Source organism: Carassius auratus, chromosome 7 (genome assembly GCF_003368295.1).
Source record: "Carassius auratus strain Wakin chromosome 7, ASM336829v1, whole genome shotgun sequence".
Taxonomy (NCBI): Eukaryota; Metazoa; Chordata; class Actinopteri; order Cypriniformes; family Cyprinidae; genus Carassius; species Carassius auratus.
The window spans coordinates 8499245-8513353 of NC_039249.1; the positions used below are offsets into that span (position 1 = coordinate 8499245).

Here is a 14109-nt window from a genome sequence, read left to right on the forward strand (position 1 = left end):
TGGGGTGGTCCTCTTTTCTCAGGCATCAGCATTTTGTTTTTCTCACTGTGCTAATCCAAATACCAAGAGGGGAACATAAAGATGCTTGCTCATTAAAACCACTCCATTCCAGTACTGCTTTACACATATACCACTATTCCAACACCGCTGTTAAACAAGAGCAGGACTCATCGCTGTCCTTGTCGACACGGTTACTTGTCACTTCATTAAAAAAAAAGAAGATGAAGCTATATGGCAAGATTTATATATTTATTTATTTTCTTAGAAAATTGTCATAGTAAATAAAAGTAACAGAACACCAAAAATATTGTGTTCAAAATTGAGAAGAAATGATTTAAACCCTTATTTGCAAAACTGTCTAGATATTCTTTCAGACCATGGCACATTTAGGGATCATAATAAATGAAAAAAAATTATATTTGCACAATATGCAAAGAATGAGAATTTAGAATTTTGGCTAAATTTTAAATACATGTTTAATACATTTATTGAAATCTTAGAAACAAAATACAAAATAATCCCTTCAACCCCTTTAAATATTTATTTAGGGATCATATATTATTTACTATAATCCCTAAAATCAGTGCAGTGTTATTATAAATACTACTTTTATGAAGTATATGAAGTGTAAAAAAAAAGTCTCATTCACGGCTCAGGAGACGTACCTATGGTGTGAGAGGGCGGACAAATGGAGCTCTGTTCGGGAGCCCTGGCTGTGATTTGTCTCCCTGAAACACCCGTTTCCTCCTATCAGGAGAGCCCCAGCTCAATGACAGAGACCGGCACAATGGGAGCGTTGTGCTTGGTCCCACACAAGAGGGACAGAGTCAACAGCTGAGCTCGAGAGAGAAGATGGCTCCTGGAATGCTCCACAGCAGTTGCTACTGTTGACTAATGGGAATCTGAGAACAGGGAAGGTGATACGGACACAGAGAATGGCACAGTGAGGCAGAAGCAGCTGCTTGTTTTGTCATCTGAAAGAGGAGCACTCTATTTGGAGCATGGACAGAGTTTTGGAGGTCCGCACTAGGCAGTCAGGAGGGGAACGATTTGTCCCTCCTGTCACAAGCTCCTCTGAGAAGCGTGTTTGTGTTATGGATGTTTGATATGAAGCCTACAGGCAGCGGAGGGTTTTGATAGGGATTGAACAGAGCTGCCAGAGTCTGTTTGTATCAGTCTATCTTCTTTTTTTTGGTGCTGAAGGCTTGTCAGTAGCACAGCTTTCTCTCTGAGGGGAAACACAGGAGGAGTCGGAGCTATCATTTTTGTCAAAGTCCAGAGAGTGGCAGGATGCCCGCAACATAAAAAAATAAATAAAAAATCAATTTAACGTCTGCCTCGCAGGGTGACAAGAGAGTTGACTGGCAAGAAGCAGAGAGCAGGGAGACAAGCTTTTGATCATGTGTCTTAACAAGCAATTCCAGCTCATGTCTGCTCAACCCCAGCAGATTTACATTACCTATTCAAACAAAAGTGATGGGCCAGATCTTGCTCTTTACTGAGCTACCAACTCACCCGCATACACTAGCTTACCTGCCAACTCTGGAGATCCACACATCACTCTGAAGAGTAACTAACATATTTTGACGTGTACGAAAACACTTGGATTAATCAAACCCATGCTGTTTCATTCAGACAAGCGGCTCAGTTGAAGGTAGAGGGAAGCGTGCAAGAGGTGAGAAAACTTCCAACGATTGATGTTTGGCCCTGTGTACTCTGCCCAAGGGACTGGTGGACTGACATAACAGAGCGATGGAACGTTGTGTTTGAAGCACGCTTCCAGATCTGAGGTTTGATCAGAACACTAGCCAAGAAATTAAAAAGGTCGACCTCATTGAGCATGCACCAAGCCTAGGTCCAGTGCCACGTATCATTACAACAAAGATGGTTATTAATTAGATGGAAAAGAAATCAAAAGTAGATGACAGGGCAGCCGGAGAGCAAAGCTAGACCCTCTGCTATTTCAACAAGAACACTTTCAAGAGGGTCATAAAAACGCAACCAAAATGGCATGCGGTAAAACAGCTTTCTGCACTCAATTCTCCCGCTGCCCAAACCCATCAATCTCCTGATCTCGATGGGGAAAAGATATTGGGCTGGATGTTAAAGAAAAGAGAAAAAAGACTGATTTCAGTTAGAAATGTATAAATACAGGGGAGGGGGTGGGTTCCTAAAAATGCCTTCGCTAACATACTTCAACAGAAGAATGAGTGCCTCAAAAGAGATTCTGAGGACAGATAGCCCCCATAGAGCAAATAAGGAAGGTAACACACACACACACACACACACACACACACAGCTGTTATTCAAATGCACACCGGTGCTCACCTGCAGCTGAAATGGCTAAGGTCCGCGAGGCGGGAGGGCTCTGGAAATATCCCCCTGCCCCAGAGATCAGGCTTTATGTGGGATGGAGGCAATGAAGAATCTGCCCCCCTGCTAAACTCATTAACTCTGACTCAATACACAAAGCTCCAGGTGTATAGAGCTGTCCGCTAGCCTCGCCTCTCCTCTGCCCCCTCAGAGGTCTCAGGGTTACCACCCCAGAGAAAGCCCTCATCCATGCCAAATTAGCAACTGTTCCTGTTGTCACCCGGGTCACTCCTGCCAGTGTAATTCACTCGTTCTCAGAAAGCGCCTTGTCTACACCTGTTGGCTCTGACATATTTCTAAACGCGTCTAACAACTTTGCCCTTTCACTTTTACATGGAAAAATAGGTGCAAGGGTGCATGGGGTTGAGCAACTGTGGAGCAACGCTGACACAAGAGGCCCAGAAAGAGCAAGTTTCAATGCTTTTATGAGGGAATTTGTCTTATAACTATTCTATGAGGACTATGGAAACATTACATAACAAGCTATCCTGGCAAAAAAAAAAAGCTGATATTTTATAAACAAAATAAAATGCATCATTTAAAACTGATAGTTTTCGTGTGTGCTCTGCAGCAGTGCACACAGACTAGACATCACGGAGGAATTACAAGCTGCATGGATGGTCTATTTTTCAGCCACCAAAATGAACCCCTGCCACCAAACTGCCTGAAAAAATGTAATGCTGGCATTCAGACGAACAGGGCTCTAAGCGTGGATTAGCAGCTAACAAGCTATTACCAGCAGCCATGGCCAATCCTGCCAATACAAGACTGCTGAAGTTGGCAGAGCCATTGGCTCAATGGTGCCCAAACTAGAGCAGTAGGCAGCGTGCCTTCTTGACTAGGTGCGGATGCTTCTTTATAGATATTTCCATCTGCTGGAAGTGATGTGGGAATGTTGAAGTGCAAAGAAAATCTGGGATGCACCAATATGAAAATTCTGTTCACTAAAGATAGGCCAATATTTATTTTTCTGTTATCGCTTATCGCAAATTAAATAAACAAATAAATAAATAAAATCATGCTTCATCAATCCCAGATAACTGCTGAGTAAGTCGGTGAGAGAGAATGGCCTGTGTCTAAGCATGCAGCTCAATGTACAAATCAGATATTTGGAGCGTTAAACTGCAAACAAATCAATTCAAGGTTGAATAAGAGTGAGTGAGGTTCATCCAAATAGAGGTCAAAGAACCACCCCACTAAAAAAGGAGTGTATATAAAAGAGCCGGAAGTTTACCACATAATTGCAACAATGAGAACAACCAACCCAGTGAAGGATTCATACATCAAATTTCATTCCTTAAGTACATCTCATAAAAAGGACCTGAATTACTTGTGAATCCCAGACAAGGCCACCTTGAATCATTATAATGGACACACATTTTTTCTCTTGTCCTGTTTATTTTACTTTCTTTTTATTTAGATTTTTCCTCTATAATTAAACTATCAACAAGCACCAGAGAGCTCTCTATGAATAATGTTTTACAATACCAGTTACAGAAAAATCCCAAGACCTCCTCGGTGGATGAGGTGGTTTGTGTAGTGCTTTTACAGCAAAGGTGACTATTCAGCTTAATGCAGTCCTCTAGGCAGAATATTTTCATTCATTAGAGCGGTCACAATCACTTAAGGCACTTTAAGGATTGTTAGTGAGAGGACAGATGGAGATGACAGTCCAGTTTCACTGACTTGCGGTATGGTTCTAATAGGTCTGATTGAATTTGAGAGGGGTTGACTCTTAGGGCCCTGGTGCACATTCAATTAAGCGTGTGTAAAGACGGGTATGAAATACAGCGTGCTCCTATAGGAATGCATCCTTTCAAGTATGTCCTATGTATGCTACTTGACTGAAATCAAAAGACACTGTTTTACGAACAAAGCATTATGCTTCACTGCAGTATGTGCTGCCCACACAACATTTTCAAAGCTTATGATCCAAAGCGATCACAAAAGCCAAGGTTTGTTGAAAGGATGGAAGAAGGTTACATTTCTGCTTGGCAATGGCATTGATTTAAAAGTAAGCTCAAACAAAGAACAAAAGCAGCAATAGATTCATCTTCTGCTACTGCAAGTTTGTACATTTCGACCTGCAGATTAGAGGTTGTTAATGTTAAAGCAAATTTGAGGAGATTATTATTACTAGTTATTGATATATATTTCATCATGTTTCATTATTTCTTGTCGTTTCGTTGTGGGGTTAAAAACTACCACACTTTCCTACTATGTAGTGTAAAAACGTCATTATAACAAATGCGCAGTAAGTGAACAATATTTGAATGACGAGTTACTATCCATCAAATACAGTAAACGATGTCGGATGCACTTCTAATTTGACCTTAAACCAGTTAGCCAAGCAAGCTAATGAAAGGTTACAGTTGTTCTTTAATAAGAGACTAAGATGAGTGATATTTATAGCTCATCCATTCTTTGCTTCTCATAACAGAACGACATGCTTTGTCGTTAAGACAACACATGGCTCTCGCAATTGCTTTCGGAGTCACGCAAGGGGTTAATCCTGACATTTGAGGTACTGCGGGCTTGAAGATTCCCCTTACAGCTGCACCAAACTGAGACGTCCTCAAGGACGCAGAAGCGCACCATTCCAGCATCTCGTCACTAACGTATTGAACACTGCATGCCTCTCATCTCTCTCGAGCTCAGGAACTAATTTCTGTGCAACGGGGGAGATTGTGGTGTGAGGCGTGGAGGCATGAGGTCGGCTCTGTCTCCATTATTAAGGGCAGATTAACACAGCTGTACACTAGAAGTGAAGCACCCTCTCCTGTCTGCACTAAACATACGGGCCTTCAGGATTATGAGCTGCACTTGACCATTTAAATTACTGCAGCAACCGGCCATACCAGCTGGGGCTCATTAGCATAGCACACGAGTACACACAGGTCTGAGGGCACATCTTTAAAAAAAAATACCTTACTAGAAACAAAAGAAGGAACCTATGAGGGCACAAGCCCTTCACACTATCTCTAGTCAATATTAAGCTGGAGAGGTGAGAAAAAAAAAGGAGGGAAAAAAAATCACATCAAAAGATTATTTTTTTTCTATTTATTTTTTTGTTAAATGTTATACAGCGGGTCACTTTAAGTGGTATTTCCAAAATTGCATTTTGTTTAATACGGCACCTTAATTGACAGACAGGCAAATTATAGGTGGGAATATTTTTAGAGAAAAAAAAAAATCTTAAATCAGTTCACAGAAATGTAGATTGCTGTTAAATTATTTCATCACACCGCCCCCCCAAAAATTAAGCTCCTTTATGATAATGGATGGCCTGTCATGATTTTCTATATCAATTATGAATATGAAAATATTCATGACTGACAGTCTCTCACTCATTTTTTTATTTAATTTGTCCTATTTTCTTATTCAAAATATTTCTCTAACCCTTGGCGATAATGAAACCGACCATAAACAAATACGATTCAATTAATATGAAGACCTTCACAGAACGGGAGAGGGGAAAAAAAACAGTGAAAAAAAAATATTTTAACTGAATTATGGCCTAATTTATTCTTCTGATCAAGTGTTCGGGCTAAGAGCTCCCTAGATGCTTAAATGAGACTGGTATCTCCCCAAGGAGCAATCCTGTCTAAGTGTGTGTGTGCGTGTGTGTGTGTGTGTGTGTGTGTGTGTGTGTGTGTGTGTGTGTGTGTGTGTGTGTGTGTGTGTGTAATATTTGATTGTATAGGTTTCTGCTTTACACTAATTACGAGGAGAGGAACCGTTTCAGCAACTCTTTCCAGTATTTGCTTTTCGGTCGTTCTCCCAGAGGACTCGCTCCACTGCGGCATGATCTGCATCAAACTATTCATTAAAATTACTTTAAAATAAATAAAACAAAATAAGAAATTGTATCAATTAACTACATATTCCTTTCAGCCACAGGACTGGAGTTTTACTTGCTGCAGAAACTACAACTTAAACGTGCCCGCATGCATAAATCCTTCATATAACAATATTCTTACACTATACATATGTATTTCATATCATTTTATATCATTCAAATTGAATTGCCAAATCCTTGGATACTTCTGGGCCCTAAACACATGGAAGAAAAAAGCCTTCTTGGAGCTATTTGAGTTGGTCTGTAGATGAATTTTGCGGCATGAATGCTGTCGTCTGTACTGAAGAATAAAAAGGTAATGTTCCTGGCGTCAGGTCGTGGCGTGTGTTTTATGGTCTGAGAGTTTGGTTTGGCATCGTTCGGAGACCACACTTAAGCTGAGGGGTAGTGCCACCCACTCTTTGTCACACTGGACTCGGTTCAGAACAAACTGGAAAACATAGCCACGTCAGTCCTCCCAGGTTAAAAGACTGCATGTGTGTGTGTGTGTGTGTGTGTGTGTGTGTACGGTGGGAGAAAAGAGATGGATTATGTCGAAGGAGAAAGAATACAGAATTATACAGAAGGAGAGAAGGCGAACGAGGAAAACAGAGTGACTGAGGAGATCGACGCACGCCAAAAAACGCTTCTCACTAAGAGGAAAAGAACATTTGCTCACATACACGTAAATTCCTAAATCTGGACACGCACAAACATGCTGGAACCTTCCATACCGTCTTGCTCTGTCTTTGTCATCTCCTCTAGCTTCTTCTGTTTCAGTGTGTCCACCACATCGGCCAGGCTTCCTTTGCGGCGCTCTGGCGTTCCGAAGGCTGAACTGCTCAGCAGGTCGCCGCGCTCCCTGGCCCCCTCCTCTGGCTTGTGTGGAGAGGTAGAGTTATTCCGGAAGGAGTATAAGGAACATACTTTATTGCTGTCCGATTCCTGCAGGAGAACACAAAGGAGTTTGAGAAGACTGAGGTTTTTTTTTAACTTTTTTTCTTTATGTCAAAAGAAACTGTCAGAACTGTCAGGGTACGAAAAAGAGAGCAATTTAATCACATTTAAAATGTAAAAACTCTTTAAAAATGTGCAACGTGCTAAAGACGTACCATTTATATTAGAGAAAGTGAGTTTAGGATTACAGAGCAGATAAATGGTGTTTAACAACTCTTTTCTCTTCACAACTGTCATTGCTGTAATTCCTTCGCAAAGGTTACGAGTGCGTGTTTGAGCCGAGCTCGAGCGCAGTGTAATTTGTTGGTTCTCAAGTGGGTGGCTGTTCTTCACGGAACCCCTCCAGGCCATCGTAAATCTGGCCCCTGTCTCAAGCTGCTGTTGTTTTGCGGTCCCACCTGTGTGTGGTTTAGTGGTTAACTGGGCTTCTGTCTGCAGCTGATAGTTCAGTGTTCCCCGAGCGACTGCACAGAGAGGGAAAACAGAACGAAAGGGAGAAGCGATCTGTCTGTCTGATCCTACACTGGGCTCAGTAAGTCTACACACTACCGAGTGATTGTACAAATAAAGTGCAAAAGCACATCAGCGAGTGGAGTGGGAGTACTGACAGAAAAGAGTTTGGCGTAGTATTGCTCCATCAATGAGAGAAAAACTGGCAGGTGTATGTTTTGGAGAGCAGGGCACAGACGGGCATTAGGGCAGTGTGATTATGTGGCAGCGACACATGGAATGAAATCCCACAAATCAGCTGGCATAGATTGAAGGCTCTGCTAACACAAGAATGAAGTCAAATTTACAGATGAGATTCCTAGAATATCTCAATTGTTTTGTACAAGAAAACAAAAGTAAAAGAGAGCAAGTAAAAAGTAAAAAAAAAAAAAGTCTGCCAAGGTCAGTCATTTATATGTATTTTAACATATACGATCAAATTCTTCAACGACCAAATTGAAAAAGAAAGAAAGAGAGGAAAATAATTTTAATAATTTCAGAAAAGGCCCCCCATAGTAACATCTAAAACAAACTGATATCTAAATGAAACATAACTGGAAAAATGTATTAAGTCTCCTGATCTATGAATGAGAAATACAATTTCTGTACACAAATACAAATTCTGTACAAATGAACTGAGCAAAACAATTTTCTGCAAGGCACACAAATATGGCATTGCTTACAGACAGGCAACATTAGGATTACCAAGAGACAATTCTCTCTCTTACTTAGACTCTGTAAAAATATTTTATTTAATGTCTCTACACTTATATTGACATACCAGATCTTAATGCATGATATAGTATACTAAGAGTTTACATATGCTTCACATTACATTTACAGTCGTTTTTATATAAAGTATAGTGAAGTATTTATCAGGTGAGTGCTGAAGCGAACTCCACTGAAGCAAAAAGCCTCACTCAACAACAGGATGTCCTGCTCCTGTGAAGACAAGCGAGCGTGAATGCATTGCTCACTGCAAATCAAACACAAGCAGCTGCTCTTGAACATCAAATGAGCACAATTAACTTTTCATATGCTTTCCCTCATTATATCAAGAGGAAACCGAGAGATCATCCCGCGCATATCCAACCACAGCAGTGCGGTAACAGTTCTTTGAAATGCCTTTCTAATTACACCAATCACAAAAGCTCTCTGTAATCTAATTAGGAATCAGCACCTGAGCTGTGCTAAAGCCTTCTGCATTTACATGTGAGGATCTGTATTGTTTTTTTTTTTTTAGATGTTTTTATTTGTCTGAAAACCTGTTTAATGAAAAAAAATCTCTATTAGATCAACAGTACATTGAATCTGATTGCTAAGAAATATTTGAGATTTCAAAGAAAAACTGTTTTTTGTTTTTTTTTTGTCTTATGGGTGCAATAGTGCATCTTTCTGTCTCTCACATACATTTGATGATGTCACATGTTGTGATGTTCCCACCAATGGAATGCAAACAAATTAGATAAAGAAAAGGCAAAGCTCCTCTCATGACAGCAAAATTTTTAGGCTAATTAAAGTGGGGTCTGGCGTCTGGATGCTTCCGGGCCAGGGGAGTCCAGACCTCGGGGGCCGATCGGAGTCACCTAGCTCTGGGCCAGCAGCAGCAGCAGAGGGAGGGTTTATAGAGAGTTCCCTTTTACAAGCATCGAACAATAAGTGGCTGTCAGTCTCCCGTCTGGGCTCTATGCCTTACGGTCTAGAGAGACCACCACGGAGGAGGGGGTGGCTCCCTCAACTCCATCGAATTCCCACTCCTAGTCCCGCTTTCTCATTGTCCCTTTATTTATAGATTCATAAAACCGCTTTGACGTGAAATGCAATTCAATACGTTGTTCTCCTGCACTTTTACAGTGTGAGGGATCTCCAGGCACTTGTGGGGGACTTAAACTTCAAAGCCGAGTCCTTGGCAAATCGCAAAGTCTTAAGTCTTCATTCAAAAGCGTTCCGGAGAGGCCTGCTCTGTTCTAGCTGTGTCCTTGGGTTGAGGATTCCTCTCTACAGGGGTACAGAGTGCGTGTATGTGGCTGTTTTGAGAGAATAGATGTGGGATACGTCTGGAGGTTTACTCCATGTTGTGTTAATGCTGTAAGACTGTGTCGCAAATGGAAAATATCTGTCAAGTTCTAGACGAATCATCTCGACCAGACAGTTCTCATTCTCTGAATCCTGCCAACCATATTTAATAATGCAATCTTTCATCTACAGCTCATTAGAAAGTTAAAAACACACATAGCCTGTGTTAGCACAGGTAAATGAGCTATGAAACACTGGCAGTGGGGCTCACCATGCGCTGCTGGGCTGACATCAGGCTGTCCCAGTCGGACTCGGGCGGCACACTGCTGCTGATTGGCTGGAGCTCCTCCAGGGGAGGTTTGTTGTGGAGCAGATTGTGCAGGGGCAGCTGAGGGTTAACTAGTGACTCTGAGTTCTCCTCTTTCTCCCAGGACATGCGCTCCTGATTCATTCCATCCTCGCCTCCGTCAGGGGTCGAGGCGAACGGAGAGGTGGCTTGCTTGGAAGACATGATTCTGCTGAGAGAAGAGCAGAGAAGACATGTTAGTCCCAAAACAGTCGAACTTCCAATGGAGTCTTGCAAATGTCAGACAGGAAATGCTAGATCTCAGCTTTCATTCTGTATGAGCTCCATCACATCACATATATATGAACTTGGCTGCTGTTCTGAGCCTCTGTGCCACATCTAACCCCACGATTGGACCAGTATCAGAGCTGGGGAGATCCTATCAATGGCTCTGAGATCAGTGCGGGAGAAACAACATGCACTGGGGTCCCTCTTAATCCTTTGTTTAATGTAAATGGATGTGCTGAGCTACGGCTGGAGAGCTGCCTGAGGCAGGCCCAATCCCCCCACCCCACGCCTGATTACCGCGCTAAGAGGGTTACCATACCATATAACATGCTCTCATTAAAGCGTTAACTCTGCCACCAACCACAAAAAGAGCGGTGACGCTGAGACGCTGACACTTAATGGGATTTTGATCATTACGTTCATATTGAGTCTATAAATGTGCCATTTTCCTTCGTTTTGTTGTAATTGTGCTTTTCTGCTTTTGCAATTGTACATAAGGATTAATGCGAGTAGGCTGCTGTGACCGCTGTGAGGTAACTTTGCAAAGATTTATAGCGAATTTCCAATTCACAGAATAGGGTTGGTAAATTCATTTGTTTCAAACAAAAGTCATCATGTCATACAGCGTAAAACTCAACGAAGTTTCTTTTATCCACACCCACAAACTCAACTTTTCAGTGCAAAAGTATGTCTCCAGGAAATTTAAAATTGGACTATAGTGAAAATAAAATAAAACATATTAATAATAATAAAAAATACTCTAAAACTACTGCTAAGGAAAAACTTAACCTGCTAATTGAATTAAGCGCTTGATTTAAATACTTAATCAAAAGGCTGCAACTGATATGGTGAGTTGAGAATCGGCCAAAGCACAACTTTCCGACCGGCCTTTAAATTGACTGCACTGAGACAGTAATTTACACTAGACAAGCCAGCAATCATAACATCATGAACAATGACATACACACGACCGTCTGCTGACCACAGGGTTTCAGACTCATTGTTTTGAGCCTGAAACATCCAGGATCTATGAGAGGCTCGGCAGAGATAGCCAAAACGCTGTCGCTAGCCACATTAGCCTGGACAAAGGGTATGGGCGTTCTAGGTCAAGGGCTGCAGGTGAGCTAATGTCCTTCCACTGCCCACTGAGACTAAGGGGAGATGAGAGAGAGGCAGGCTGGGTAATGAAGGAAGCTCAATGTGCCTCCAGAACTCCATCTCCCAGTCCTGCCAAGTATTCCAGCATGTGGCTCATCGTGGGACGAAAACAAATTTGACACCGGGAGAGATTATTTTAACACCAAACTGCGAGTTAATCTGTTCAGGTGCGTGCAGCGGCTGTGCACTTCGGCGAATGAGGGATGTGTGGGTTGCAACGGGCTGTCAGGCCCAATTGCACTCAGGCCCTTTAAAGTATGACTACTTCATTTGAAGACGTGCCATCAGTTTGCACACATGGCTGAGCACTTAAGCCTCACACTCTCGATATGAATTGTTTAATACAGTTCGGTAAGTGAGCATTAAACAAATAATAAAAAAAAACTACTCAAGCTGCTACTGTCTCACGCTAGCTTCTGTATTAATAACTGTTATGCTTACCAAAAAAAAAATAATAATAACACAAACACATCCGCAAAGTCCTAGAAGAGCTCTGTGGCAGCTAACAGAAGTGGACAATGGAAGTCAATGGAAGTCAATGGAAGTTAATCAAGCGGGATATCGCAGCTGTGCAAACAAGCTAAGTCTGTTAGTTAGCGCAGAGGAAGGCACCGGAGACCCAGACCGCTCCGCGCCCCTATTTTCTTTAGTGAGACTGAGGCCTCAATTTTAATCAGCCAATAAATTGTTTCCTGTAATTATATCAAACAGAAAGTGATCTCTAAAATTGTAGAGCGTTAATTGAAAATCAAATTTAAGAGCAAAGTTCGGAGCGTGCGGAAGGGGCGTGCCACGGCTAGACGAGAAGAAAAGGCGTGCTTTTGAGAGGCCGAGACATTCTGCTTCTATTTTTTATTCATGGATCCAAAGAGCTGGAGCTTCCAGCACAACAACCCCCACCTTCGTCTTCAATGGACTGCGAGTGAAACAAAGCACTTCTTTTGTATTACACAGTAAATCAAGTGGTATTATTTTACCTCTAAAATATTCAGCCTCTCAAGCCTTTCCCTCCAGTCTCCAGCCATCAGTCAAACTGCTGAGGCATGATAGCGAGAGTGAGAGGGGCTGACTCTATCCTTCAGTAACATGTGTCTACAGCAATTTTACTCCAAAACGCAACAGATCTGAGCCAGGGCCCCGTAACTGTATTTGTCAGCTGGAGTTAATAATTCATTAGGAGAGCTGGGAGGGCAGCTCAGCCCCTGAGTGCCGGGTTCATGAATTTTGCCCCACAATCCCTCCCAACCATAACACCCACTGCCCCACTCACATCCACCCGGCTAATCTGCACCCACGGCTGAGAACGGAACAATGCGGCTGCCGTTTAGCTGGGATAAAGGCCTGATTCCTGCACTTCAAAATCACTTAATTCCTTCCTACGAGCCATAAAACAAAAACCTGCTTCGGTTCTACAGTATGTGGCGTTTGACAGAGGAGGGGAAATAGCCTTGACGGCATCATATTTCATCAAATTAAACGCTGTTTTACACTCACGGAACAGTCCAGCGAGCCACCGCAGCGCTTCCTTTTATTCTTATTAATAATTCAATCTGTTTCTCCAGTAAATAAGTCCGATCTGTTGGCCTTTGTGCATATTAAGCAGAGAATATATCAGCGAAGCCAGAGCGGCCTCATATGAATTCCTGTCAGCCCTCTCCCGCTCAGGCCTGATTACACAATAACAATGGACGGCTAACAAACCAAACCAATCAATAAGTGTAGGGCAGCGCAGCCTGTCTTTTGGCAGTCCGAGGGAGAGAGAAAGGCCCCATATATAGCTGACAATATTGTGATACGTTTATGAGGATTAGGAGTTAAGTTCTCGGCATGAGTTCTCATGTAGCCTGGAATGCTTCGACTCATGAATTGTTGCCACTGCTAACGTTTCATCACGCACTGACCTCTGTTTAATTGGTTAGTGGCATTAGAAAACACCCTGAGCTGGTGTTCCTCAGGGGGTCTCATGACTGGAGGGGCCATGTGTCTTGGGATATCCGCTTTCGCCCCTCTCAATCGGTAGAAGCCCCCCGCTCCTCTGTCTCTGCCGTGTCTTTCTGTTGCCCTTTTATAGACAATGGCGATAAGTAACTCCTGAGCTATGGTGTCACTGTTGCTCCTTTCCCTTCGGTCACCCCACACCCCTTCAAAACCACAGGCCTTTGCAGAACCCCTAAATCACCAGCCACTCCTGAAAGGAAATATTAGAAGGCCACCACCCAGACCTATATGAAGAGAAATAATCAAATAAAAGAGGGTAAAACAAGAGAGCCATTGTTGAAGGAGCTAACGATGGGTGAGCAGAAAAATGGCAAAAGCTGCTTTATGACAGGGCTTCAAGTTTCCATGGGTAACGGCACACACACACAGACGCACACACACGCACACGCTCGCACAACCAAGTACGCATGTGTGAGTTCATGCATTAACATACACACATGCTAATAACAAAAAACAGGCTAATAAGAAACATAAAGGTAGGACAGAGAAAGTTGTAGCAATGTAAAACTTTGCTATTAAAAACTTTTCCAACAAGAGTTTAAAAGGCTGATCATAAATCTGAAACCAAACACTCAGTTATTCAAAGTGTAACAGGAAGCATTTGAGTCTGGAAGGAAATCCGTAAAAATACAGAAGAAACAAGCAACTCTGTATTGTGTAATATTCCTGTGGCAAGGTTTATAATAACATGCAACACTACTACAGA

The 14109-nt window shown here is 42.3% G+C and overlaps 1 protein-coding gene across 1 annotated transcript in view; it reads right to left on the reverse strand.

Moving 5' to 3' along the window:
• The window catches only part of LOC113105372 (transcription factor SOX-6-like), a 131230-nt gene that overhangs the window by 71692 nt on the left and 45429 nt on the right, over window positions 1-14109 (reverse strand). Inside the window, exons 5-6 of the mRNA XM_026266408.1 lie at window positions 9945-10188; window positions 6946-7156 (exon numbers count right to left, since the gene is read on the reverse strand). Coding sequence (XP_026122193.1) covers window positions 6946-7156; window positions 9945-10188 — 455 coding nt within the window. The remainder of the gene's footprint in view (window positions 1-6945; window positions 7157-9944; window positions 10189-14109) is intronic.